Source organism: Ovis canadensis, chromosome 18 (assembly GCF_042477335.2).
Source record: "Ovis canadensis isolate MfBH-ARS-UI-01 breed Bighorn chromosome 18, ARS-UI_OviCan_v2, whole genome shotgun sequence".
Classification (NCBI taxonomy): Eukaryota; Metazoa; Chordata; class Mammalia; order Artiodactyla; family Bovidae; genus Ovis; species Ovis canadensis.
The window spans coordinates 81391410-81419002 of record NC_091262.1 but is presented as its reverse complement, the minus strand read 5'-3'; the positions used below and the strand labels follow the sequence as shown (position 1 = coordinate 81419002).

At 54.5% G+C, this 27593-nt stretch overlaps 1 protein-coding gene across 13 annotated transcripts; it reads left to right on the top strand.

Moving 5' to 3' along the window:
• The first annotated feature begins 1065 nt into the window (after positions 1 to 1065).
• LOC138423675 (uncharacterized) lies at positions 1066 to 27593 on the top strand. 13 transcript variants are annotated; one of them, XM_069559865.1, is made up of 16 exons: positions 1066 to 1163; positions 10374 to 10606; positions 16201 to 16381; positions 16461 to 16762; positions 17138 to 17276; positions 18931 to 19023; positions 19846 to 19968; positions 20261 to 22316; positions 22738 to 22861; positions 22943 to 23830; positions 24263 to 24373; positions 24752 to 24907; positions 25148 to 25349; positions 25558 to 25719; positions 25889 to 26011; positions 26379 to 27593. In XM_069559865.1, the coding sequence occupies exons 2-7, from the start codon at positions 10530 to 10532 to the stop codon at positions 19849 to 19851; spliced, it is 798 nt and encodes a 265-aa protein (XP_069415966.1). In that variant the 5' UTR covers positions 1066 to 1163; positions 10374 to 10529; the 3' UTR covers positions 19852 to 19968; positions 20261 to 22316; positions 22738 to 22861; positions 22943 to 23830; positions 24263 to 24373; positions 24752 to 24907; positions 25148 to 25349; positions 25558 to 25719; positions 25889 to 26011; positions 26379 to 27593. The 13 variants fall into 13 exon arrangements, with proteins under 13 accessions (XP_069415966.1, XP_069415967.1, XP_069415968.1 ...); XM_069559866.1 differs by lacking the exon at positions 1066 to 1163 and having other exon boundaries at positions 10170 to 10606; positions 20261 to 20361; positions 21957 to 22316; XM_069559867.1 differs by lacking the exon at positions 1066 to 1163 and having other exon boundaries at positions 10170 to 10606; positions 20261 to 20361; positions 21935 to 22316.

Sequence of the window (27593 nt, the reverse complement as noted above, 5' to 3'; positions counted from 1 at the left end):
TCATTTGTGTGGGACATCAACCCCCGGGGAGGGCCTCTCACCTAACCTCCTGTCACTATCACCATGGGGGACCTCTCTCACTGTCTCCGTTGCTCTTAACATCCTATGACAGTGGAAGATGTAAGGGGTTTAGAACTCAAAGACCCTTCAATAACAAATTTCTAAATGCTGGGCTCCTCGGATCCACCAACACCCCTTATAGCTCCCTATTCTACTCATCAAAAAGGCAGGTGGCCCCTATGATCCAGCCCAGGATCTACACATAGTTAACGAGAAGGTGGTCCTTCTCCACTCTGCAGTCCCAAATCCTGATACCATCCTCCGTTCAATGCCTCCTAACACTCAGGTCTTTACTGTCCTCCCTCTAAAAGATGCTTTCTTCACTATCCCTCTCTCCTGAGAGTCTCAGGATATATGTGCTTTGACATGGACGGACTCTGACACTCTCCACAACTCACCTGGCCCTCCCTCCCTCGGGGATTTAGAGAACCCCCGCCTCTTTGGTCAGGCCTGAGCCTCTGATTCATCCACCCTGGTGCTTCCAGGCAACACGCTTATTCAGGGCTTTTTTTTTTTTTAATCAACAGACTTTGTTTTTGGACACTTAAATTTACAGAAAAAACTGAGCATATCATAGAGATAGTACCAATATATTACCCCCTACCTCTGCACACATTGCTTCTATTAGTGACATTTTACTAATAGAAAATAGTGGTGTGGCAAATTTGTGACAATGAGCCAATATTAATATATTATTATTAACTTGGGGCTTCCCTGGTGGCTCAGACGGTAATGAATCTGCCTGCAATGCAGGAGACTCACATTCGCTCCCTGGGTCAGGAAGATCCCCTGGAAAAGGGAATGGCTACCCACTCCAGTATTCTTGACTGGGAAGTTCCATGGACAGAGGAGCCTGGTGGGTTACAGTCCTGGGGTTGCAAAGAGTTGGACACAACTGAGCGAATTAGTACATATATATATTATTAAATTAAGCCCACACTCTATTCAGATTTCTTTTGTTTTTCCCTAATGTCCACTTTCGATTCCAGGACATCGTCTAAGACACTACAGCTAACTGTGATGCCTCCTTGGGCTCCTCCTGGCTGTGATAGTTTCCTAGACTTTCCTTGTCTTCAAAGACCTTGACATTTTGAGGAGTACAGGTGAGGTATTTTGTAGAATGTCCCTCAATTTTCTTTTTTAGTTGTTTCTGCCATACAACAATGTGAATCAGCCATATGTGTATATATACATACCCTCCCCCTTGAGCCTCCCCCCCCCCGCCACCCGCCATCCTATCCTGTTAGGTCGTCCCAGAGCGCTGGGCTGAGCTCCGTGTGTTACACAGCAGCTTCCCACTAGCTATCGTTTTCACACATGCCTCATGTTTTTTATTATGATAACTAGGGTTTTGGGTTCTGGGAGGAAGAGCTCAGAGGTGAAGTGTCGTTTTCCTTGCTCTCTATAAACAGTATAGACGATCACCATGCGTTGTAACCGTTGACGCTGACCTTCATCACCCAGCTGAAGCAGTATTTGGCAGGTTTCTCCAGCGGGAAGTGACCTTCTTTCCTCCCTTTTCCATAGTGTTCTGCTTGGAAGGCAGTCACTGTTCACAGCCCACCCTCAGGGATGCGTCATCACATTCTCCTCCTTTAGGTAAAAGTGTTTACACAAATTATTCAGAGTTCTTCATGGGAGATTTGCCCAGTGTATTGATTTGCACAGTCATTTATTAATGCCAGTACAGACTCAAGGATAGTGATTTTATGCTTTGGGTCGTAATTGAGTATTATTTGCTGTTCTTGTTCAGATTTCCCCAGCTCTGGCCATTGAGAACACTCTCAGCTGGCTTCTTTGCCACTTTGAAATACTTCCATAAATGTGTTATTATTGTTGGCATTTGAGAAAGCACTAGAAGGCTTGTATGTATCCTACCCGGGTTGTAGGATCAGCCCTTGATCCAAAGAGCCCTAGTTGCCTCTACCAGATCACAAACTTAGAAACCAAAGTCTGGGCAATGGGCCTACTTGCTGCCGCCAGGTCGTGCTTGCTTAGGCCTCGTCAGCGGACAGGGACGAGAAATATGGGTTTGTACTAGCCTGTGTGTGGTGGGCTGAAGATGCTCCCTCACCTCCAAAAAAAGGATATCTACTTTAAGTCCCTGGATCCTCTGAATGTACATTATTTGGGGAAATGATCTTCGCAATTGTGATTAAGTTAAGGGTCTTGCAAATGTGGAGATAACCCTGGATTATCTGGGTGAGCCCTAAATGCCACAGCATATGTCCTTATAAAAGAGACACAGAGAAGAGAGCCGTGCAGAGAGGGGAGCTGCACTGAGAGGGGAGCCGCGCAGAGAGGAGAGACACAGAGAGAGGGGAGATGCGTAGAGAGGGGAGATGCGCAGAGAGGGGAGATGCACAGAGAGGAGAGACCCTCAGAGAGGGGAGACACAGAGAGAAGAGAGACGCACAGAGAGGAGAGACACGGAGAGAGGGGAGACGCGCTGAGAGGGGAGATTCGCAGAGAGGAGGGGGTAATGTGATCCTGGAGGTGAGACTGGGGTGAGGCAGCCACAAGCCAAGGAGTGCCTGAAGCCACCAGAAGCTGGAAGAAGCAGGGACAGACTCGCCCCTGGAGCCTCCAGAAAGAGGCAGTCCTGCTGACTCACTGACCTTGGCCTTCCGGCCCCTGGCCTTTCGCTTGCTTTAAGCAGCCCGGTTGTTGTGACAGTTGCACAGCCACAGCAATCCCAATCACCTGTGCACACACAGAGGTGCGTATTCCTATCATTTGTGTCTACATTAAGTTAAGCATGAGTTCTTACTGATATTTCCAAAGCTAATCCATTACACGGGTCATTCTCGCCTCCTACCCTTGCTGATTTGTAAATTCCCACTTCCTCGGAGAGAAACCTGGCTCCCGCATTGTCATCAGTTCATTAAACTGTTCAAATCCTCTGTGTATGTAGAGTAAATCTTCCCTGGTAGCGCAGTCGGTAAAGAATCCGCCTGCAGTGCAGGAGACCTGGGTTTGATCCCTGGGTTGGGAAGATTCCCTGGAGGAGGAAATGGCAACCCACCCCAGTATTCTTGCCTGGGAAATCCCATGCACAGAGGAGCCTGGCGGCGTATAGTTCATGGAGCCACAAAGGTCGGAGACGACTGAGCGACTAAGCCGCCACCATGCACGTAGAGCCGCGTTGCGATTCCCATTCTTCTGAAGGAAAGTTTTGTCAGCCACAGAATGCTGCCGCACGCAGTTTCTTTCGCCCTTCACCTTACAGCCTCTTGCCTTCAAAAGTTAAGTCAGCAAATTCCCCCTGCCCCGATTCCTTCAACGAGGTTGTTTCGCATATTTGGAATGCAGTCAGGGTCTCTTGATTCTGCACTGGAGTCTGCGTTTTTTGTGTGATCTATCCCGATCTCTCCAATTTTTTTTTTTTAAATTTGCATACATTACAGTTCACTCTTTGTTTTGTAAGAATCTGTCGGCTTTGACAAATACCCGATGTCACATATGCACCATTGCAGCACCATGAGAATAGCCTCATTGCTCTAAAAATCCCCTGTGTTCGCCCTGTCTAGTCCACTCCCTCCCCAAACCCCTGGAAACCACTCATCTTTTTGCTGCTCTCTCTAGTTTTGCCTTTTCCAGAATGTCATATAGTTGGACTCCTACAGTATATAATCATTTTAGACTGGATTCTTTCACATAGCAATATGCATTTAAGATTTCTCTATTCCTTGTTGTGGCTGAGTATTTTATTTCTTTAAAAAAAGTTTTAATTGAAGGATAATTGCTTTAGAGTGCCATGTTAGTTTCTGCTCACAACCGCGTGAATCAGCTATAGGTATTCATGTACCCCTCCCTCTTGAGCCTCCCTCCCACTCTCCATCCCGCCCCTCCAGGTCCTCACAGAGCCCTGAGTTGAGCTTCCTGCACCACGCAGCAGCTCCCCACTAGCTGGCTGTTTTACGAATGGCTGTGTATGTACGTCCATGCTTCTCTCTCAGTTGCCCCATCCTCTCCTTCCCCTGCTGTCCACAGTGTCGAGTCCTGCCCCAAGGCCACGGGTGCGAGTCTTGTATCAAAGCCACAGAAGTGGAGCCCAGAACCAAGGTCACCTCCACAGCTGACTGAGCCGCTCTGTAACCGTTGCCAAAAGCCTCCTGATCATCACTAGCAGGCTCCCTGACTCTAAATCAGGCAAAGACGCCCGCTCCAGTTAAGACCCTATAGCACCCTAACCAATCATCTAATGCCAACCTCCCGGCAGAAATTTTCTTTGTCTTGAGGCTGTAAAAATTGGCTATTAACTCACAGTACCTGTCGACTCTCCCTGGTCTGTCAGGAGGTGGGCCCGCACTGCTCACATTATCTCTGCCCTTTGTTCTTATAAACTCACTCCCTTCTAAAACGCTCTCTGCCTAGAAATTCTTCACTGACCCGCATGCAGACTGCCTCAACACACAGGCCCATTCTCTGTGTCTGCGTCTGTCTTCCTGCCCTGCCAGTAGTTTATCAGAACCATTTTTCTAGATTCCAAATATATACACTAATGAACAATATTTGTTTTTCTCTTTCTGACTTACTTCACCCTATATGATAGACTCTAGGTTCATCTGCCTCACTACAACTGTTCTTTTTTGTGGCTGAATAATATTCCATTGTGTTATACACCATATCTTCATTATCCATTTATCTGTCAATGAGCAGCTATGTTGCTTCCATCTCCTATCATAAATAGTGCTGCAATGAACACTGGGGCACATTTGTCATTTTTGAATGATCATTTTTCTCAGGGTATATGCCCAGTAGTGGGATTGCTGGGTCATGTGGTAGTTTAATTCCCAGTTTCTTAAGGAATACTCTTCTCCACAGTGACTGTATCCATTTACATTCCCACCAACAGTGCGAGAGGGTTCCCTTGTCTCTGCATCCTCTCCAGCACGTATTGCTTGTAGATTTCTTTTGATGATGGCCACTCTGACCCATGTGAGGTGATAGCTCATTTTAGTTTTGCTTTGCCTTTCTCTAATAATGAGCATTGTTATGCATCTTTTCACGTGTTTGTTGGCCAACTGCATGTCTTCTTTGGAGAAATGTCTATGTAGGTCTTCTGCCCATTTTTTGATTGGGTTGTTTGTTTTTCTGACATTGAGCTGCTTGTATATTTTAGATGTTAATCCTTTGTTGGTTTCTCCCTTTGCAATTATTTTCCCCCATTCAGAGGGCTGTCTTTTCACCTTGTCTTTAGTTTTCTTTGCAAAAGCTTCTAAGTGTAATTAGGTCCCACTCGGTCATCTTCGTTTTTATTTCTGTTACTCTAGGAGGTGGGTCAAAGATCTTGCTGTGATTTATGTCAGAGACTGTTCTGCCTGTGTTTGCCTTTAAGAGTTTTATAGTTTCTGGCCTTATGTTTAGGTCTTTAATCCATCTTGAGTTTATTTTTGCGTACAGTGTTGGGAGCGTTCTAACTTCATTCTCACACACCTTACGTGCTGCGCTGACGGCCTCCTCCTCTGTCGCCCCACCACCCTTACTGACACCACTGCCCTCCTCATCCACTGAGCTCTGCGGGGCTACTGAGTTTCTCCTTCCAGAGCACAAACTAACCAAGCCCCAGTCAAACATCTAGAATTTCTCTTGTCCCCAGGACAGCAAGCAGTCACTATTCAACACAAAGAGCCTATAGCCTCTCTCCTGCATCATAATGAAACGGAATTAAGGGCGATTCTGGGCCTCACTGGTTCATTTTGCATCTGGATTCCCCACTGTGGCCTGATAAAGGAACCTCTTTCTGAGGCCCTCCAGGGACTTGAAAATGAACCCCTGGAGGGGAACTCTTCTCTCCCTTCAGCCTTTTCCTCCCTCCAGACAGCCCTCACCTCCGCTCCGGCTGTGGCCCTCCCAGACTCAGAGAAGCCCTTCTTACAATACAACTGTGAGAAGAGGGATCACCCTGGGAGTCTCAGGACAAAAATATCACCCAGGTTTCACCTCTCAAATTACCCAACATGTGTCTCAAGCTCCAGACATAGGAGGGCTTCCCAGGAGGCACCAGTGGTGAAGAACCCACTGCCAAGGCAGGCGACATAAGAGACGCGGGTTCGATCCCTGGGTCGGGAAGATCCCCTGGAGGAGGAGAGGGCAACCCACTCCGGTATTCTTGCCTGGGGAATCCCACGGACGGGGAGCCTGGCGGGCTGCAGTCTGTGGAGTCGCAGAGTCGGACACGGCTGAGCGACTAAGCAGGACACCAGCATCCTCCCTGGACGAACGGCCATTCCGTGGGACTTCTGTTTGTCCTGCTGTCAAGTGCCCCACCTGCCGCCCGGCCTTGCCTGTAGAAGACCCGAGGCGCTCTCCCTACGCAGGTGAAAGTAGCACCTGCCCCAGATACATCGGCTTTCTTTCCCCAGAAGCTTGGGGCTTTGATTTTTGATAATAGCTCCTCACCCGGGAAAATAACACCTCCAGCCTTCCCAGAGCTTCTGCCTGCTTAAGCCCGTTGGCGCGACTTGCTCCAGCCGTCGTCTGCCCCCTGCTAGAAGGCTCAGGTACAGGCTTCCTCTTGAATATGACTCTTGCGGCCTGCATATCCTCCTTCCGGACCTTGGCATATCTCCGTACGCCCCCTACCCGAATCCAGACCCGCACCGTCGTACCCCTGTGACCCCACTGCACCCCCGCAGCAGGCCTGGGCCTCTCGCCCACCTTTGCAGACGCTGGACTAAACGAGAACCTCTGACGGTCCCGGCAACTGAGGCCGCAGCCCTGGCCTCAGGGGCCGGCACTGCCGCCATCATGCACTCAGCCGTAACTGCCAGACTCTGCTCCTCCACTCGGGCCCCTGTCTTTTTCTTGTTTAAATCTTTCTTCATTTATTTGGCTGTATTGGGTCTTAGTTGCAGCACAGGGACCTTCGTTGCCATGTGGCATCTTTCCTGGTGGGGCACAGACCTCTAGCGGCCGAGCACAGACTCTCGAGTACAAACTCAGTAGTTGTGGAGCATGGGCTTAGCTGCCCCTTGGCATGTGGGATCTTAGTTCCCCAACCAGGGATCGAACACACATTCCCTGCCTTGCAAGGAGGCGTCTTAACCACTGGACCACCAGGTAAGTGCCCCGGCTCCTGTCTTACCAGGTTTCTTGTCTCTTTTCTTTAAAAAACCGTCTCACTGCCCTTACCAAACTTTTCTTCCCTGTCAAGGGTCTTCATTCAACTCCAAGACAACCCACCTGGCCTTCCAAAGAAAATAGCTCTCTTCCCAGCTCAGTGGGGAGAAGTTATGGAAAAGGAGACCTCAGCCTCAGTTCCCCCAAAATGGGTCAGCTGAGTCACATGTAACACTTGGGTACATGCATGCTCAGTTGCCTCAGTCGTGTCTGACTCTGGCCCCACGGACGGCAGCCCACCAGGCTCCTCTGCCTGTGGGATTTTCCCAGCAAGAATACTGAAGTGGGTTGCCATTTCCTCCTCCAGGGGGTCTTCCTGACCAGGGATCAAACCCAGGTCTCCAGAATCTCTAAAGCTGTAGCGGATTCTTTACCACTGAGCCATCAGGGAAGCGCATGTAACACTGAAGAATAAGTTACTGTTCAGAGGGGGAAATGTAAACTCCTCTAACACTGTTCAAAATAGAGTAACATCTGTCAAGGGCCACTATCAAGTCTCATTCAGACACCCAAGGACTGGAAAATTACTGAAGACAAGAGGGTACAGGTTCCCAGAAAACCCACATCTTACAGAGAGCAGCCTGTCCGGATGCTGCTGGAGACCAGAATAGATGTGAGCACTTCCCCTCTTTCCTGCATTTTGCCCCTTAAACTCCATAAAGACTCAACCTCCCCCGCCTCCAAGGCCAGAGCCACTCTATGTGTCTGCCCCTTTCCTCCCTGGAAAAGTGAATAAAAACTTTCTTTTCTTCTCTTGTTAACACTTGTGTGAATTCTTTCACAACCCACATTGGTTCACCTAACAGTTAAAATGGTGCATGAAGACTTCTGGTCCACTAGTGAAGAATCTACCTGCCAGTCACATCGAGCAGCTTCAGCTACATGCAACAAATTCTGATAAATTCTGTTTTCATTTTTACTGTTACAAATATTTTCAAATCTTCCTTGTTATGGCTTCTTAGATAGACCTATCATTTAAAAGTGGACATTTAAATTCCAAATACATGGGATTTTTAAAGTATCTTTGGTAGTAACTTCTCATTTTGATATTAATTTCTCGTTTAAATGCTTTCTTCTCTGCAATCATCCTCTCTGTTTTTTTCAGTCTTATGACTTTATTGAGGCTTTCAATGGCTAAGTTAAAGTTCTCTCTTGGTAAACTTCACATTGCACTTGAAAATAAGTGAGTTGTTTTTGAATATCTTTGGATGTTAATTTCTAACATAATGCTACAGTGATAAGAGAACAGACTGCATGATTTCAGATGAGATCGGGCGTGTTCAGGGTGGTATGGTTGTAGACAGACTGTATGATTTCAATGCCTTTGGGCAATGAAATTCTTGCACCTTTGTTTTTTATGTACCTGGATATGTTCTGATGTCTCCTAGTTTATAGTCTATGGGAATTGGAATAGAATTGTTACCCTACTGTTGTGTGAAAATTGTCTAAATCTTACTTATGCTGATTTGGTTCGTAGCGCCTTCCAGATCTACTCCAGCCCTCTACTTTTCTGTCTATGGACTGTTTCTTTTTGAGAGTTTGATATTGAAAGTATTAGTTGCTCAGTTGTGTCCAACTCTCTATGACCCTATTGACTGTAGCCCACCAGGCTCCTCTGTCCGTGGAATTCTCCAGGCAAGAATACTGGAGTGGATAGCCATTCTCTTCTCCAGGGCATCTTCCTGACCCAGAGATGGAAGCTGGGTCTCCTGCCCTGCAGGTAGATTCTTTACCATCTGAACCACCAGGGAAGCCCTCTAATTACATTGAACTGGTTCACAGTGCTTTTCAGACCTACTCTATCTTTCTACTTGTCTATCTACTCACTCTATTTATTTATGAGAGCTTGATATTGAAACTCCAACTAAAAGCTCAATTGACCTACTTAAAAGAGTAATTGTACTAGAGAACCCGCCTGCCAATGCAGGGGACACGTGTTGGCTCCTCAGTCTGGGAGGATCCCACATGCTCCCAGGCAACTAAGCCCGTGCGCCACAACCACCGGGCCTGTGCCCTAGGGCTTGCGAGCCGCAGCTCCTGGGGCCGGTGCAGCGAGAGCCTGTGCTCCGCCACCGAGAGGAGCTGCTGCAGCGAGAGGCCTGCACCCCGGCTAGAGAGGGGCCCCGCGCGTGGCCACAGAGGAAGCCCTGGGCAGTGACGACGAGACAGCGCAGCCAAAAATAAAGACATAAAAATTTAAAAACCAGCTCCTTCTTAGAGAAGATGGTGAAAGATATGTGTGTTTTGACACAATAAAACAATTTTAAAAAGTGAATTGATAATACAGTTTCGTATATTTTAGAAAATAATTATTTGTTTGGCTGAGCCGGGTCTTAGCAGTGGCACACGGGAACAGTCTCTGTTTCCGCATGTGTCTAGTTCCCCGAGCCGGGATAGAACCCAGGCCCCTCCCTCGGGACTGCAGAATCTTGGCGGGCAGTCCACAGGCGATGGCCATAGCCCTTCTTCTTTTTTTATTTTTTTACCAAGAAGGCAAGGCTAACACATACTAGGCTAACACACGGATGAACCTGGAGGACTTTAAACTGAGTGAAATAAATCATCACTAAAGAACAAATACTGTTTGGTTCCACTTACAGAAGTTCCTAGAATACTCAGTTCATGGAGGTAGAAAAGAGAAGGGGGGTTGGCAGCAGCTGGGGGAGGGAGCGTGGGGAGTGAGTATGGAGACAGAGTTTCAGATTTTGCAAGAGAGGAGTTTTGGAGGGGATGATGGTGGTAGTTGCCCAAAAATGTGTGTTAGTTAGTGCTGCTCAACTATTCACTTAAAAATGATTGAAATGGAAATTTTGTGTTATATATATTTTACCACAATTTGTTTTAAAAAGAAAGAAATCACAGCTATAAGTAACTTCTCTTTAATAACATATTAAAAAAAACCAACCTAAACAAAAGTGCACTCTTCCTGACAGCAGTGATGGGGTGGGAGTGTGCTGGCGGTGTGGTCCACTGTGAGCACAGGATTCGCGTGGCCTGCCCAGTTGCATGGCCTTTGCTCCATCCCAGAGTTGACCCAAGACACCAGGGGAACATCCATGGGCTAATTAATGGACCTGCCATTAGAAGGGAGCTCTGGTCGGGGAAACTCAGGAAAGTCTACAAAGCTGCAGAGGAATTTTCTCAGGCTGTCATCCAACTTCCCGCCTTTAATTTCTTTTGTTTGATAGAGAATGACTAAGAAAGCTAGTGACTCAGAAGCCGGGGAGAGGCTGTCTGCCGAGCTGGACGGATCAAGGGAGTGAGCTGGGTCGGTGGAAAAAGAAATCAAGAGAGCAAAGAGAAGAAGCAGACAGAAGACTCAAAGGCCAGCCCAAAAACAGACGATGGAAGATCCCGGCCTGGTTCCGCAGGCATCGAGCCCCCCAGAGTGCTGCTGCTCCTCTGGCAGGAAGCTCTGGAGGTACCCGGGTCACTCTTACCTCTTGTATCCGGCAGAAAGGCGTGTCTGTCTCTCCCTTCTTTGGGCGCTCATTCCTTGGTTCCCCGTCCATCCCTTCCTTCAGTGTTTATTGCTCGAGGCTGTCACGCTGAGGGTTTGGGGGGACCCGGCAGAATGATGAGACCCGTCCTTGCCAAGCCTGGAGGACCGCGCCTGGGGCAGGGCTGCAGGCTTGCTGACATTCGGCTGCCACGGGGGTGGGATGGAGCCGAGCCCCAGGCCGGGGGCAGGGCGGGAGGCACTCCCGCTCACACGGGGGGCAGGAATGGTGCCCGCACAGAGTCCGTCAGCCAAGAGGCCTCCCTCACGTGAGACACACCTCACCGCGGATTTCACATGAAGCTCGTTTTACAGCTGGGGCAACAGAGGTTCTGAGAGGCTGAGTCACTTGCCCAGCAAGTGAGGGGGTCAGTGTTCCAATCCAGACAACCAGAACTGGGTACGGGGCTGTGCCCCTGGCTCTGGGGCGCGGGAGTGAGAGAAGAGGAGCCGGGGGAGGCGTGGGGCTGGGTGTGTCTGCTTTGTGGGGGACCCACATGTGTGTTCGTCCAGGGAAGCTCACTGGATGGCCTTGAGTCGGGGAGTGGGGCTGGACTGCCCTATTAATTAAGGCTCTGGTCTTGGGGGGTGTTTGGGGAAAGGCTGGGGTTATTTTGGAGGAGCTGGTGCTTTTATAAGCTAGAGAGAATTCTCCTGAAGAGAAAAGGTTTCCATGGTTTTCCAGGTTTTCCGTGTGGGCAGTGGGAAGATGCAGAATTTCAGTGGGAGCCCAGGGTCGTGGGGGATAGGGCGCCCCACCGGCATTATGTCTCTGATATCTGGACGGTGACCAGCATCATCCCCTAAGGGACAAGGATTTTTCAGTCGACTCACAGGAGATGGGATCTCAGAGGGGGTCTCCCAGGTCCTCAGTAGCCTGGTGACGTTGGGGCCCTTTAGCCAGGATGGTCACTGTGCCAGGGTCATTTCCCTTTCTTTCCCAACTGTGGTGGCCCATGTGTGGCTGGTGGGGAAACCAGGAGATGGTCAGGCGGTCCAGGGCAGCTGAGCTGCCCTCAGGTTCCTGGCTGGCAGAGGGCATGGTGGGCGCTGGCCGGGCCCGTCTGCCTTCACCCAATCGCTTGGGCGTGTGTGGAGACAGCAGGGGCCACCACCCCATGTCTGACCTTCATTGGCCTCACCCCGTCCCCACCAGTATTCCTGCTGACAGATAACATCAACACAGCCATGTTCGTCGGAAGCCTGAGGGACCTCAGGACTTTGTAAGGGTGGCTGGCCTTTTTGGGGAGGGGGATCGATGCTCCCACCCAGAGGGGAGCCAGGGTGGCATAGGATCAACAGGGGTTTCCTCTCTGAGGTTTGAAAGGGGGTGTGCACAAGCTCCAGGAGAGGGCTGTCCCATGAAGACAGCGTGAACCACACACGGGAAGCTTTAATAGTCATGGGAGCAAATAAAAACAGAAATAGGTGAAATTATTTTACTGATTTGTTTTATTAGGCTAAAGTAGTATTTCAGCATGCTTCAACATTCAAGCAGCATTATTACTATCAAGGTGTTTTAGAGATTTCCCTGGTGGTCCAGTGGTTAAGACTCTGCCCTTTCCCATGCAGTGCACCTGGGTTCCGTCCGGGGCTGGGGAACTAAGATCCCATACTGCAAAGCACGGCCATTCAAACAAACAAACAAAACCCTGGGCGATATTTTACATTCCTTCTTTCCTAGCCAGTCTGTGGAAACTGATGTGGGTTTCGCACGGAGAGCACAGCCCAGCTTGGACAGTGCAAGTGCCCATCGGCCATGTGTGGCTCGCGGCTGCTCACTGGACAAGGCCTCTCTGGAAAGAAGGGCGGTGATGCCGGGGTGGCTAACGTCACAGAGACTCCAGGGGCTAGTTTTCCTGTTTTCAAACCTAAGCTAATTCATTATGATAAAGGAGCTAAGCGGGGGAAGGAGTGGGACGAACTGAGAGAGTAGCATTAGCATAAATATACTACGTTGCGTGTGAAATAGACCGCTGGTGGGAAGCTGCTGTAGGGCAGGGAGCCCGGCCAGGTGCTCGGTGATGACCTAGACGGGTGGGATGGGGGCGTGGGCAGGAGGCTCGAGAAGCAGAGGATATATATGTAGTTATGACCGATTCACGTTGTTTTAGGGCAAAACCGAACACAACAGTGTAAAGCAATCGTCCTCCAATAAAAAGTTAATTAATTAAAAAAAAAAAAGCTATTTACTAGGAGTACGTAGGGACTCTTCACCCCTTCCAACGTAGTCAAATATAATTGGAGGCTGTCCTGATCCAATAGGCCCTGGTTCAGAGTTTTTCGTTATTACGACGTACACTCACCTGCTTTCACTGAGAGACCCAACAAAACAGTGGTTTAAGCAAGATAAAATTTACATTTCTTTTAGGGCTTGCCAGGTGGCTCAGTGATAAAAGGATCTGTCTGTCAATGCAAGAGACTCAGATGCTGGTTTGATCACTGGGTCAGGAAGATCTCTCGGAGGAGGACTGGCAATCCACTCCAGTATTCTTGCCTGGAGAATCCCATGGATAGAGGAGTATGGCGGGCTATAGTCCATAGGGTCACAAAGAGTCAGACACAACTAAAGAGGCTTTGCACGTACACACCAGTGCTCCGTAGAGCTCAGTTCAGTTCAGCTCAGTCGCTCAGTCTTGGTCGACTCTTTTCAACCCCATGGACTTTAGCACACTAGGCCTCCCTGTCTATCACCAGCTCCTGGAACTTGTTCAAACTCATGCCCATTGAGTCAGTGAGGCCATCCAACCATCTCATTCTCTGTCATCCCCTTCTCCTCCTGCCTTCAATCTTTCCCAGCATCAAGGGCTTTTCCAAAGAGTCAGTTTTTCATATCAGGCAGCCAAAGTATTGGCGTTTCAGCTTTGGCATCAGACCTTCCAATGAATATTCAGGACTGATCTCCTTTAGGATTGACTGGTTGGATCTCCTTGCAGTCCAAGGGACTCCTCAGAGTCTTCTCCAATGCCACAGTTCAAAAGCATCAATTTTTCAGTCCTCAGCCTTTTTTATAGTCCATCTCTCACATCCATACATGACCACTGGAAAAACCATAGCTTTGACTAGACAGACCTTTGTCAGCACAGCAATGTCTCTGCTTTTTAATGTGCTGCTAGGTTGGCCACAGCTCAGGGACCCGAGAGCTCAGGGACCCAGACTTTTCCTTGTAGTCTGCTGCAGACTGCTGCTGGGTGGGGCTCCTGTCTCATAGCTCAGGGTGGCTGCCCTGCTTCTGTTCTCACATGTGCATCCGGTGGTCAGGAAAGAGGACTGGGGAAGGGAAGAACATGCCTTTGCCCTTGACGATGGAAAGGCCCAAGACCCAACTTGAAATACAGCTCCCTTCCCACTTGGAAATTCAGAAGTTAAAGTGAATGCCCTTTCAGGTTAAAGTCCCTGAGAACAGATGCTGAAGGGTTCAGGTGCCTTTGAATCGCTTTTCTCCCACCCCTACTTGTTTCGGCTCCGAGTCTTACCAGAAGCTGCCTCCCGTGGCTGCAGGCTGGGCTGTGTCGCTGAGGACTCTGGGATCCAAAGCGGATTTCTGCCCTTCTGGTCTCTCCCTGCCTGGAGGGGTCCTTGTACCATCCCTGCTCTGCCTGACACCCATTAGCATTTAGGAAAGAAGGTCATCCCTAGCCCCTAAGTGCTTTGTCCTGGAACTTCGAGGTGTCAGCCTTTTCCCTTCCAGCATTTCCAAAACCTCTTCATTTCATTTTTTTCTCCAAGCTGATTCTTGGCGTTTGTGCTTACTGAGGGTAAGCTGAGAGGCAGCATGCCCGCCTCCTTCATCTTGAGCTGCTGCCCCCGGCCCTGTGTATTGACACAGTGAGCCTTTGAGGCCGTCAGCTGCTGGACCGTCCAGATGCTCCTGGGCCCTGAGTGGCTACCCGCCGAGGGATGCCTCCCCTGTGCCGTGTCAAAGCCTCTTCCGGATCCCCAGTCCAGGGTGTGGCACCCGTGGGCCCCAGCTGGATGGTGGGTGACCCTTCTTGTCCATACCACACAGGCTGGCCCCATGCTGGTGGGCGGTCCCGCCCCTCTCCCTGTTATCTGAGGGCTTCCCAGCCTGTGCTCCCATTATATACCCCTTAGTCCTGGAAAGAGCCACCCCCTGGGCCATATAATGGGTGTGGGTGCCTGCTTGGGTGAAGTGGTCTCCGCGAACAGCCCAGGGTGGCCGGGTCACAGGTTGTACTGGGGCGCCCGAGAATGGGGTGCTATATGGGGAGGGGCAGGCAGGGCAGTGGGCAGAAGTGAGAATGGAGATGAGGGGACCATGAGGAGGCCACCCCGTGTCCAAGGGCTCGAGCGGGCACCAGCCCTGTGGGGGCGCTCTCCTGTCCATCCACCTGTCCATCGCTGGGCTGGCCTGATGCGGCCAAGGTCACTCTTTTTCTCTGAACTTTTGGGGAGAAGACCAAGCACCTCATCTCAGAGGCTTTGCCTCCAGCTGCTGCTCAGGCCTGGGTTGCTTCCTTGTCTGGAGAAGGGGTTGAACCTGGGGAGCCCCCAGCACCCGGGCTGGGGAATGGAAGGTGCAAGCCGCTCCACCCTGCCCCTCCCAGGATGGTCTGTGGCAGCTGCATCTCTGTCTGTCTGTCTCTGTCTCTGTCTGTCTCTATCTCTGTCTTTCTGTCTCTGTCTGTCTCTGTCTCTGTCTGTCTGTATATATCTCTGTCTGTCTGTCTGTCTCTCTGTCTGTTTCTATCTCTGTCTGTCTGTCTCTGTCTGTCTGTCTGTCTCTGTCTCTGTCTGTCTGTCTCTCTGTCTGTCTGTCATCCATCCATTACCGATCCATCATCTATCACCTGCCTACCGTCTGTGTTTCTGTCTCCTGTCTGTCTTCCGTCTGCTTCTATCATCTGTTTCTTATCTGTGTACCTGTCGATCGTCTCTCTCACTGCCTGTCCCGGGTGTGGAGGGAGGCGGGGCTCCTCGCCCTTGGAGACCATTGAGGAGCAGGTCTCCAGTGCGATTCTGGGCCCAGTACCACCTGCACCACCTTGAAACCTGGCAGCAAAGCAGGCTCGCTACCTGGGCGTGAATGGCCCCAGGGCGTCCTGATGTGCATTAATGCAGAGAACCCCTGTGCTGGAGTGTCTGCTCCCAGCTCTGGAGGACTCCCTCCTGGATGCTGGGTTAACCACCCTGTCCTGGCAGGATGCTGATAACCATTCAGTCATCTGACGAAGACTCAGATCCTGATCCGCCCTGGAGCACAGAGGCTCACAGATGTCATGCCAGGCTCTGAAGGGGACCGCATGCAAAGTTTACCCGGAAAAACCCTGTGCCCTTCTGCTCCTGTCTGGCCCCTAGACCTGGTCCCCAAAGGCTCTTTAAACAGGCTGCCTCGTCTTCTTGCTGGTTCCTCCGAAGGATGGGCAAGTTCAGCACAGGCACCCCCAGGCAAATGAGGTCACCCCGAGGAGCCCTGCGGCAGCCCCCTGCCCCCTTACCTGCCGCCCCCTCCTGCAGCCCCTGTGAGCCGCTGGCCTCGGGTTCCCTTCTTCCAGGATTCTCACAGCTGGTCTTGGAGGGCCGCTTCCTGGAAGCCTGTCGGAGCATCTCATCCTCAGCGGAGGAAAGGCAGGACCGTGGCTGCCAGTACCAGGCCGTGGCCCGGGGCATGTGGCAGGTCGTCCAGGAGGCACTGGAGGGCGGCGGAGGCGGCCGGGAGCTGCAGAGGAAGCTCAGGTCGGTGGCGGCTGCGATGGAGTGGGCCCGGGGCTCCTCCCGGGAGCTGGGTGGTGACCTGGCCTCCTGGGACTGCCAGCTGCAGACACGGCTGAGGAATGACGCTGAGAACCGGGTGCCCCCGAGCCCCACAGACCGAGTGCCCCTGAACCCGGGGGACCAGCTGGGCAGGTACTTGGCGGAGCTGGCCGAGGCCATGGATCATGGCCTGGGCCCCCAGAGGGCAGCCCGGCTGGGAGCCTGCCTCTCGGCGACCGACAGAGAGTGCTTCCAGGAGGTGCTCCTGGGCCGTCTCTCCGTGCTCCTGACCCGCAGCGGAGACCCGGACAGCTGCCGGGAGCTCTACACCTGGGCCAGGAAGACCTTGTTTGGGCAGCTGGCGTGAGTCAGCCTCGGGGCCTTGGGGTCTTGGGCCAGGACACCGCCCTGGCGTGAAGATCCTCAGGCCAGGGCGGTGGTCAGTGCAGGGCCCTTCAGAAGGGCCTCCTGGGGTGGGAGCAAACACAGGGGCTAGCCTGAGCACACACGCGCGTGTCTGTGGGTGTGTGTCAGTTTGTTCCTGGTGCGGCATCGGTGTGGGTGTGTGAGCCTGTTGGTGAGAGTACGGGGAGCTCACGTCATGAGCTCACACTGTTATGACCGCGGAGACTTTAGTTCCCGTGCGTGGCCCCCAGCTGTCCTCTCCTGAGCAAAGGGGTGGGGACTGGCCCGGAGTGCACCACCCTCAGCTCTGAGCCAGCCCTCCCCGCTCCACAGCCGGGCCTGTCTCCCTCACGGCTGCTTCCAATCCAGCAGGAAGACTCCAAGGCCCGCCGCCGCCAGGAAACTCCTGGACCCGCTGATGTTTGTCACCTGGATGTCCCAGGTGCAGAGCCGGCTGGTGGAGCTGATCCAGGTAACTGGCTTCCAGGAGCGTCCATCACTGAGCCTCCTTGTCCTGCATCTGGGGGTTGAGCGTGACCCCAAGTTCACCCCTAGGACGGATCTGGGCCCTTGACCACTGCCCCGTGTGTCTGCGTCACAGGACTTGTTACAAAACGGCCTGCGGGGACTCCACCCCGGGCCTCGTCCCGGCCTTGACCAGCAGTGCAGTCTGGCTCCCCAGGCCCTAGTGAGCGACCCCAGAGCCTGGGACGCTTAGATGGGGAGTCGGTTGTCCCTGGAGGGCGCAGACAGTTAATCCATGGCAGACACGGTGAGACTGTAGCCCGTCGGGCTCCTCTGTCCATGGAGTTTTCCGGACAAGGATACTGGAGTAGGCTGCCATTTCCTCCTCCAATTCATTCTCCTCTCATTCAAACACGGTGAGCACTTACAGTGCCATCACAACTCTCTACCGCAACCATTTTTCAGAAAGGTGGTTCGCTGTCACAAGCGAGACACAGGACACGTATACATTGAAACTGCAGTTTTCCTGTCACTGATAAACATGCCCAGCGTTCTCCTCGGCGCGCACAGCCGTGCTGGCCTAACTCAAGGCTCAGTCCCGTTGAAGCACCTGGGTGAGAGCCTCCTGCTTTGGAGTCCCTGCCTGAGAATCCAGGCCTTGTCGTTCTCTGCCTTCCATGCTTGTCCACTGAGCTGAGCTGAGCTGAGCAGAACTGCCAGGTGTCAGTTCAGACCCCCAGGCAGGAGGAAAGGGTCCTGCTGCTAGGTCCCCACACCAACCCCCACTCTAGCCGCCCTCCCCCGGGACGGGTGCCAAGGGCTGGGGCGCCCTCTCCCTGCCCTACACCACCAGCCCTATAAGGTTCCTGCTGTTTTAGGGACGTGGGGGTGTGGAGGCGTGAGAGGGGGCAGGGCTAAGAGTGGAGAAGTACTGAGTGCTGAGCAGGCGTGGAGGAAAGTATCCTCCACCCAGGGCCCCCGGTAAGCCAGCCCTGACCTGGGCGCCCACAGGCACGTGGTAGGTCATGAGGAAGCACACGGCCCCTCTGACTGCAGCGCCCTGGCCGTGCTCTGGCAAGCGGTGTGGGAGGGGGCTTCCTCCTGAGCCTTTGTCCTCGCCTTGGGCCTGCCTGAGGGATCACCCCGAGATTTTCAGCAGGGCATCAGCGGCCTGGGGATCCCCAGCCCAGCCAGGTCTCCACAGGCTGTGGTAGCCTCAGAGCTGTGGCCCAGGCCTTGTCTGTCCTGGCGTTCTGAGTCCTCTTGACCCCCAGTCCGTTGGTATCTGGGCACCCCTGTCTGACCTGGTCACTGCAGGGACCCTGGGCCCAGACGAGGGTAGCTGTTCATCCCCCTGCCCCCGACTGAGTGTTGATGACAGAAGCGGTTGTCTTCTCTGGACTTAGGGGTGGGGCGGATCCGGAAGGTGTCAGGCCTCCCATGATGGGTTGATGGATGTGGGCCATGGAAGAAGAGCTTTACTCGGGAAACTGGGTCCCCCAGGTGGGGGCATTTCAGGCTGCTGGTTGGTGGGGATCCCTGGGCTGGGTGAAGACTTGCCCCTCGCTCCCATCCCCAGCCTCAGCTGTAGGGGGCCTGGACCTGGCTGTGCCCCAGAGAGAACACAGGGATGAAAGTTGCGTTCATTGTGTTCTGAGCAGAAAGAGTTGGAAAAACAACTAGAAAATGTCCTGACCTGTGATCAGAAAGAGCGGGCCAGCTCTTCCTGCCAGGCGTTCCTCAAAATCTTCCAGGTATGCCCACCATGAGGGCCCCTGGCACCTTCCTGGGTGGCTGGCCTGGAGGAGGAGGGGCCTGGAAGGAGTGAGGCGCTGGGAGGGGTGGGGGTGTGGTGTGGACAGGAGGAGCTGAGTGGGGGAGGGGGAGGCCGGCGCTGCTGGGCACTGGAGCAGGGGGGCGGTTCTGGGGGGTACACGGTACCTGAGGCTAGGCAAGGAGCAGAGCAGGTAACACTCAGCCCAGGCCCGTCTCTTGGATGGTGGGGTCCCAGTGCTGGGGTGCAGGGTGTATCTTTTGGGGAGGAGCCTCTGAGGGAGACTTCTCATCTCATGAGGACGCACTCCTGGGTCTCACTTAGGACCTGGAAGAGATGGGTGTCTGGGGAGGGTGGGGCTTCGGTGGGGAGGCCTCTGAGGCTCCAGGAGACACTGTGCAGTCTACCTGGTGTAAAATGTTTGGTCCATGAGCGTGAGTGTGAACATGCGCGTGCATGTATGTGAATGTGTGCACACGCGTGTACGTGTGTATATATGTGTGTGCCTGCATAGGAGTGTGTGTGTGTATAAGCACGTGGAGGTGTACATACGTGTGCACACGTGTGTATGTGAATGTGTGCACACGTGTGTACGTGTGTATATGTGTGTGCCTGCATAGGAGTGTGTATAAGCACATGGAGGTGTGTATACGTGTGCACACGTGTGTATATGCATGTGTGGGCATGTGTGTGCATACACGTGTCTGTAAGCATGTATGTGTGCCTCTGTGTGTGCGCCTGTGTGTATATGTAAGTGTGTGTTTGTCTGTGTGTGTGTGCATGTGTTTGGCTCTCTTCGCAGGGGTGAGTTGGTGTTTCCGTTGATTCTTTGGACTGCTGGGGCTGGAGAGAGAGAAGATGATGAGACACTTAGCATCCTCAATGCCTTTGCGCAGAGACGCCCTGTTGAGAGCATCGGGAGGAGGTGGGCTGGGGGAGAGTTGGCAGCTCCTGTTGAGGAGGCTGGTGCAGCCTCAGGGTGTGTGTCAAATGGGAAAAACTCCGGGGGTGAGGCTGTAGGTAGGACCCAGTCTGGGTGCGAGTGGGGAGGCCTGAGGACACAGGGGGAGCCTGGTGGGAGGGGTCTGCCCCTTGCCATCTGCAGGCTTGGGAGGGGGCAAGGTGAGGCACAGGTGGGACAGGTGCAGAGTCGGGGGGCCGCATCCTCCCAGCGGTCTGTCCCTGTCCCCTGAGAGCCCACTTGCTTTGACCAACAGCTGTTGAAAGGAACCATAGATTCGGTGCAAGACGTCGGGCTGCCTGTCACCAGCCGAGTTCAAGCCATGGTTCTGAACACGTTTGCAGAGTTTCTGCAAAGGTAAGTGAAAAGGCAGCCTTGCCCAGGTGGGGAGGCCTGGGCTGCGTTCAGCTAACCCATGTCAGAGTGCTCACCTCGCCACCAGCCGCCAGGCCAGGGCCAGTTCACAAAATGCATGGGGAGCGCTGGTTGGCTCCTGGTGCCCCCCGTCCTGCCCGCTCTGCGTCTCGTCCTGGCTCTGGAGGCAGCCCTGTGTGACCGTGGAAACGTCCAGCCTGGAGGCCCCAGCCTGGCAGCTGTCCAGCTAATTCTGAGGGGGCGTGAGGTTTAAGTTGTATTTAATTTTAACTAACTGACTTTTGAACACCTTATGGGGCATGGGGCTCTTGGCTCTCTGTTGCACAGCAGGGTGAACCCGGCATTCGGTTCCCATCCTAGATTTTGTTATATTGATTTTGAGGGGTTTTTGTTTGTTTCATCTTCTTTTTTGGCCAAATACGGCTTGTGGGATGTTGTTCCCCAACCAGGGATCGAATGGCTGCCTCAGAGCAGTAGAATCGCTGAGTCCCAAACACCAGACCGCCAGGGAATTGCCATCGAGCTTTAAAAACTGAGATAAAGAACCATTTCTCTCAGTTACTGGATTTCAGGGCGCTCCTTTAAACCTTGCGGCTGAGCTGAGAGCCTCCCTCCCCGCTCTGGTTTTCCCGGCAGGACTTGCTGTCGGTCTCCTTGGTCCACACCCAGATCTGCCCCAGCCCTGGATTTGGGGGGGGGGTCTCCCTCTCTCTAGCCTTTTCTCTGTCTTCTTGTATTGTGCTGAATGGAAGTGCTCAGTCTCCAGAGAGAAATGGAAGGGCTTAGTTTTTCCTGGCAGCTAGCTAGAGGATGAGAGAAGGCAATGGCACCCCATTCCAGTACTCTTGCCTGGAGAATCCCAGGGACGGAGGAGCCTGGTGGGCTGCAGTCCATGGGGTCACGAAGAGTTGGACACGACTGATCAACTTCACTTTCACTTTTCACTTTCATGCTTTGGAGAAGGAAATGGCAACCCACTCCAGGGTTCTGGCCTGGAGAATCCCAGGGACTGGGGAGCCTGGTGGGCTGCCGTCTATGGGGTCGCATAGAGTTGGACACGACTGAAGCGACTTAGCAGCAGCAGCCCTCTCTCCCAGGGGGCTCAGGTGAGGGCGGCTGTGGCCAGGGCTGCCCGGACTTTGTGAGAAGCAAGTTTGGGGCACAGCGCTGGGTACCGGAGTGTCATGGGGCCCCCTTTTCCAGGATTTCCAGTGTATTCACCTTCAGAGGGTCTCTGAAGGGCCTGGCACCAGACAGGTTACTCATGAGGGGCCAGAGATGTGAATTTTTAGGTGAAATCAGCCAGGTTTTAAATGTTTAGCCACCACTGTGGCTAGTTTGAGATCGTGGTTGATTTGTGTTCTAGGAATGTAAAGGCGCCCCTTCCTTCCTGCCTTTGGGGAGCAGGGGTATGCATGCCTCTCCTGACTCCTCTCTCCCCACCCTGCTGGGGGGGTTGCAATGCTCCAGGCAGGGTGTGGGGTGCCCCTCCCTCCCTGTGGGCACTCCAGACACTCCTAGGAGGCCTTGTTTCCTCCCTCTTCCTTCCCCTGAGAGCACGTTAGCTGTGATTGCAGACCACAGGAGAAACCCAGTCCCGTCCGGTTCTAGAAGTGTTTACTGCAAAGGGCCGGCACAGCGTTACAGGAAAAGATTCTTGGGAACCGTCTGCTCCGGCGCCTGGTGCAGAACCGGCCCCAGTTGTCCACACGTTGACCATGAGCACCCACATCTGCTGTTTCACGGAAGAAGCAGCAGTTAGGCTGAGAAGGGGGACGGCTCACACCGCTGGATGGGGCTGACCTGCGGGGCAGCGCCTGCATCTCCGCCTTCACACGCAGATACCGGGGTGAGGGTGCCCCCCACTTCCTCCAGCAGCAGGCCGGTGCCGGACCCTCCCCCCAGCTGCATGTGCTGCAGAACTGCTGCGTCCTCGGGTGGGTCCCGGTGTGACCCGGGCGTGGGCGGGGCGGGCAGCCTCGGACCCGGTGGGCCTCTCTGCATGGATGGCAGACTGGGTGCTTGTGTGTGAAGTGGGGGATGACACCGCCCCCGCCGCAACCTGGATGCACAGTCGCAGGATTCCACAGAGGAAACGCCAGATGCGAGGGACACTGGCTGCCGCTGGAAGGAGTTTTTCTCTTGTACCTTTTGCATTTCATGCCACGGGAATATAACACTTATTCCGTACATAAAAAAGGGTGGGGATGAAGTAGACAACCAGGTGCAGAAGTGAGTCTGTCTGCCCGAGGGCACACAGAGGGTCAGTGGCGAGGGGGCATGCACGGCTCAGGGCTGTGGCTGGGCCCTCAGGGTTCCCGGCCAGGCCCCACGGGCCCTTTGGGTTTCCTCCACCAGGAAAACGTGGCAGGATCTGGGCCAGGCCCACACTCCCCTGGCAGACTTGGTGCTGTGCACCATCAACACCATTGAGGACCAGAGCCAGGATGCCCTCGTGTCTGGAGTCAGAAGCCTGTGCCAGGTGAGGTACCCCCAACTCCAGCCCTTGCGGGGGCCTCTGCTGTTCCCAGTGGTGTGACCAGAGGGTCCCTCTGTCTCCCAGGCTCTCTCCAGCCCAGGGCAATGATGGGGATACAGCAAAGCCCAGGCAAAGCTAGCTTTGAGTTGCCTGTGTCCAGCCTCCACCCTGCCTGGGCCTGGGCCTTGGTCTGCAGTGGGAGAAGGACAGCTCAGCATCCTGTCGGCCAGAGACGGGCTCCGTGCTGCTGATGGGGCTGGGGCTGGCCTTGCCTCTACTCAGGGGGCCAGGCTCCACCCTCACAGAGGGCACCTGCCTGGGCAGGGTCCACATTTGCAGTCCTCTGTCCACGGGCAGACCCGCTCTTGGCTCTCTCTACCTGTGGAGCCACTTGTCCTGCCAGGCCAGTGGAGGCCTGACACCCTGCCCCCTGCCCCGATCCCGCTTTGCCCCACGTGCCTCCCAGGCAGGTGAAGCCCCCTCCATGGTGTTCCCAGGGTCTCCATGCCTCCCCCAAGCACTGGCTGCCTCCAGGGTGGGGCCTCGCCCAGATTCCAGGGGTCCCAGGAGATGCCAAGGGCTGGGCCCAGGAGCTGAAGCCTTGAGAGGGCATGGTGTCCTCCCGGATGTGGAAACCATGGGGTCCAGGGCCTTCTGAGGTGGTCACCATTGGATTTTCCAGAGATATGAGCACCTGGCTCAGCGAGACACGGAAATATCCAGGGCACCAAGGCTGACGAGAACACTGCCGGGCCCTCACCCCAAGCTGGGGCAGACATTGCTAATCGAGCCCCACGTTCTGCTGCTCTGGGGCAGATGGAGCCCCAGTGTCTGCTCAGAGCTCCCAGCAGACCCAGCCACTTGGCAGGACTTGGCTCTGAGCTTTACAGACGATGCTGACGAGGCTGCACCATGCAGATGGGGTGCTGGAGGTCCCCCAGCTGCACATCTGGTCTGGTGTTCCCCTGAGAAGTGAGCGGCCGGGGCTCACCGCAGGGTGGGTCTAGCTGTGGCCCCTGCTGCAGGTCTCTGGAGCTGAGACTGCGGGGGCGGGGGGGAAGCCTCCCTGAGACCTCGTGCCATGCTGTGGTTTGCTGGGGACCCAGAGGACAGTGAGGGACTCCAGGAAGACTCGGGAGGGCTCTGGGGAGGACGCGGTGTCAAGGGTTGCAGATGGACTCTGGGAGGCTTCCAGGAGTCGGCAGGAGGAGGTGGACTGAGCTTGGGGGCAGACAGTGGGCAAGCCTCTGGCTCCTGGGATGCAGGCCCTTCTGGTCCAGGGCTGTGCACCTAGCGGGGAGCAGGGCTGGGGAGGTGGGGCCTGCAGGGCTGGAGGAGAGAAAGGGCAAGGACGGGAGACAGGCTGGGCTCAGGCCTCAGTGACCGTGACGTTCCTGTGCTCAGAGCCTACTGGGGCATCACTTCGGGAGGGAAGACGAGGAGCTGGCCCGTGCTCTGCGATCCCTCCGGGGGACCTGGAGCGCTACCCCGGCCTGCTTCCTCCCCACGTACAAGGTAGGAAGGAGCAGAAGGGGGCTCCAGGGGGGTCAGCTCTGTGTGGCTGCTGGCATCCCCCTCTGCCAACAGGGCGGCCCACGGCCAGAGACAGGCGGGGCTGCACGGCCCTGGTCGTCAGTCTGGCTCTTGGTCTCCTAGGGGAGGTGAGGGGCCAGCTGGTGGTCACCTCAGGAAGGAGTGGCTTTGTCATGGAAGCCCAGTGGTCAGGGGTTAGGCCTGCAGAGTTGGGGGCCAGGCCCCACAGACCCAGCTAGAGGGGCTTTCTGGACCGCTCTGCTGCCCCCACCCGCAAGGCTGAGCCCCTGAGGCCACGAGACCTTGTCCTGGGACAGCTTCTCTCCAGCCTTTTGCATCCTCTTTCTTTGGGCGGGGCAGAGCCTTGTGCAAAGTCTGTACAGAGCGGTCTTCACTGAGTACCTCCAGGCCTTGGTCACCCATCTCAAGAAGCTGAAGCCCCGGAAGTGGGAAGACCAGCAGGGTCAGGTGGAAACGGACGTCCAGGAGCTGCGTGAGACTTTCGGGAGGCAGGAGGTGAGCCTGGGACTCTCAGGGGGCTTCCGAGGGGCCACCTTCACCTTCCCGGCGTGTCTCTCCTCCCCTGACCGGCCTGGAGCCAGCTGTGCTCTCCTGCCCCGCTGGGCCTGTCTGTGCCAGGCTGCTCTCTCACGGCGGCCCTGGGAACCCTGGGCAGAGGGGAGGCAGGGCCTGGGGGGGAAGCCTGGGGGGCTCACGAGGTGACACGGGCTTGTGGGACCCTGCTCTCCCTGGCAGGGCTGGCCTGGGGGCCTGTGCGGCGACCCCGGGTGAGGCCTGCGCTGGGTGAGTCTGGGAGCTCCTGTCTGCAGGGCCTCTGTGACGGAGCCCCTGGCCTGGAGGCCTTCATGGAGGTCTTCCAGCTCAGCGGGGAGAGGGGCAGCCCGTGTCTGGATGGATGGCTGGCCTCCTTCAGGGACAGGTTCCCAGACTACGTGAGGTGAGAGGCAGAAGAGGGCAGGTAGAGGGAGGGGCCTGCAGGGGGCTCAGCCTGGGGCCTGGGCTGGGCAGGGACTGAGCTAAGGGGCTGGCATGTGACGGGTGAGTAGGAAGGGCATGAGGGCTGTGAAGGGTGTGAAGGGTGAGTTGCCGGCAGAGACTGGGAGGCCTGGGCTGGAAGCACACATCTCAGCGCCTCCTGACTTCAGGAGGGAATCCAAGGCCAGAGAAGGGCAAGGACTTGCCCAGGGTCCCCTGCAGGCTGGTGCAGGCCCCTCCCTGGTCTCTCCGCCTCCTGACACTGAGATCCACCCAGCTGGACCCTCGGAGCGGCCCAGTCCAGATCCCTTCCTGGTGTCCAGGGCTCCCGGGTAGGCCGTCTAAGCGTCCTGGGGGTCATGGTTGGTGGTGGTGGCGGGGTCTGGGGACTTGGGGAATTGCCTGTGGTCCCAGCTGCCCCGGAAGACGTTGCTCTAGACTCCACTGCTGTCTTCCTTTGCGCGCCCACGGGTGCACAGAGCCCCTCTTCCTGTTGCTCAGCACACAGGGCCTGCCCGAGGAGCCTGAGCTCAGGAGCTGCTGCCCTTGCTCCTGGGGCTTCCTCACGACTTTCGCAAGGTGACCGAGGGTGTGAGGGCTCCAGGGCCTTCTCCAGGGACGCTGGTAGGTCAGGATCCACCCCTGGGCAGAGTGGCTGGGGCACAGCCTTGGGGGTCTCGGAGGAAACCAGGCTGAGGGGCTGGGCTGGAGGGAGGGCCCAGTGGCTTGATGTGGACACTGCACCGCCCGCCTGCAGGCAGCTCCTCAGGCCCTGAGCCAGAGGTTCTGGAATATTTTGGTTGCAAGACTCCTTTACTCTGAACAATTATTGAACTGAAGAACTGTAGCTTATGTGGTTATATCGATTGATAGTTCCATTATTTGAAATTAAAACTGAGAAACATTAATTCGTTTATATAAGGTGTTTGGAAAAAATAATAGAAATTCACTGGAATGCCCTTCCCACCTGCTGAAATTCTCCTCCCTCTAGGTCTGGCTCCTAGGCAAACCCCCCACCAGTCTATTTCCTTTGCTTCCTGTCCTGAGATGCCCGTCACCATTGTCTTGGCCGAGATCTATCCTGTCTGTTCCCTGGCAAATGTCTTCACGGCGGAGGACCAGCCTCATGTCTGGAGGACCAGACAGACGTTTGTCCTCATCTCCTCGGCGCCTGCTGGCCGCCCCAAGTGGAGGTGGAAGTGAGCGCTCGTTTCAGGGAGCCTCTCCCCCTGGGGCTCTGGACATTGTGTGGCTCTGGGACCCGGTTAAGGCGGAGGATGTGAGTGCCCCTGGCCCCTTCACAGGCGGCAGTCTGAAATCCAGAAAGAAGCCATCCTTCTCAAGCCTGGACTCCTCCACCAGAAGGATCCTGAGTCAGACACCAGGCAGTGAAAGGCCGGCCTCCTCCATGGTCCACCCAGAAGCAGCGGAGGGCGAGGGCGGGGCAGGCAGAGGGCAAGGTGCGGGAGCATCCCACCAGCCTGGCCGCATGTCCTCCCCTGTGTGGACCGCAGCTTTACTGAGATGCAATTCACCTGCCGCGTGGTTCGACCACTGAAGTCTCACGTACCATTCAGTGGTTTTTAGCATATTCACAGCTGTGCAGCCATCACCGCAGTCAATGTTAGGACTTTTCATCTACCCTAGAAAGAGACCCTGCAACTTTGTTGGCATGACCCCAAACCCCTCTTCCCGCCGTGCCCCCGGCCCTGGGCAGGCCACATATGCGTGTCTGTTCCGGACACGTCGCACGGAGTGAATTACGTAATACGCTGCCTTTCGTGACTGGCGTCTCTCACTTGTCATTGTGCTTCAGCGTTCTTCAGTGTTGTGACTTGCATCCATGCTCCGCTCATTTTTCACATTCTTTCCTTCTTTACTTGGCTGTGCTGAGTCTTAGTTGTGGCACTCGACATCTTTTCAGTTGTGGCACTCGACATCTTTTCAGTTGTGGCACTCGAACTCTTAGTTGCAAAATGTAGGGTCTAGTTCCCTGACCAGGCATCGAACCCAGGCCCCCTGCATTGGGAGCGTGGGGTCATAGCCACGGGCCCACCGAGGAAGCTAGTTCCCATTCATTTTTATAGCTGAGTGACACTCTGTTTTATATTCGGTTTAGTCAGACATTCGCTGATGGGCATCTGAGTTGTTTCCAGTTTGGGGCTGCTGTGAATAATGCTGCTATAAACCCATGTGCACAACTTTA

Excerpts from the sequence above, each read along its gene's own strand:
- LOC138423675 (XM_069559865.1), top strand. The coding sequence starts at position 10,530 with ATGGAAGATCCCGGCCTGGTTCCGCAGGCATCGAGCCCCCCAGAGTGC. Across the intron at positions 10,607-16,200 it reads TCTGGCAGGAAGCTCTGGAG|GATTCTCACAGCTGGTCTTG; the intron begins GTACCCGGGTCA and ends CCCTTCTTCCAG. Across the intron at positions 16,763-17,137 it reads ACCTTGTTTGGGCAGCTGGC|CCGGGCCTGTCTCCCTCACG; the intron begins GTGAGTCAGCCT and ends CCCGCTCCACAG.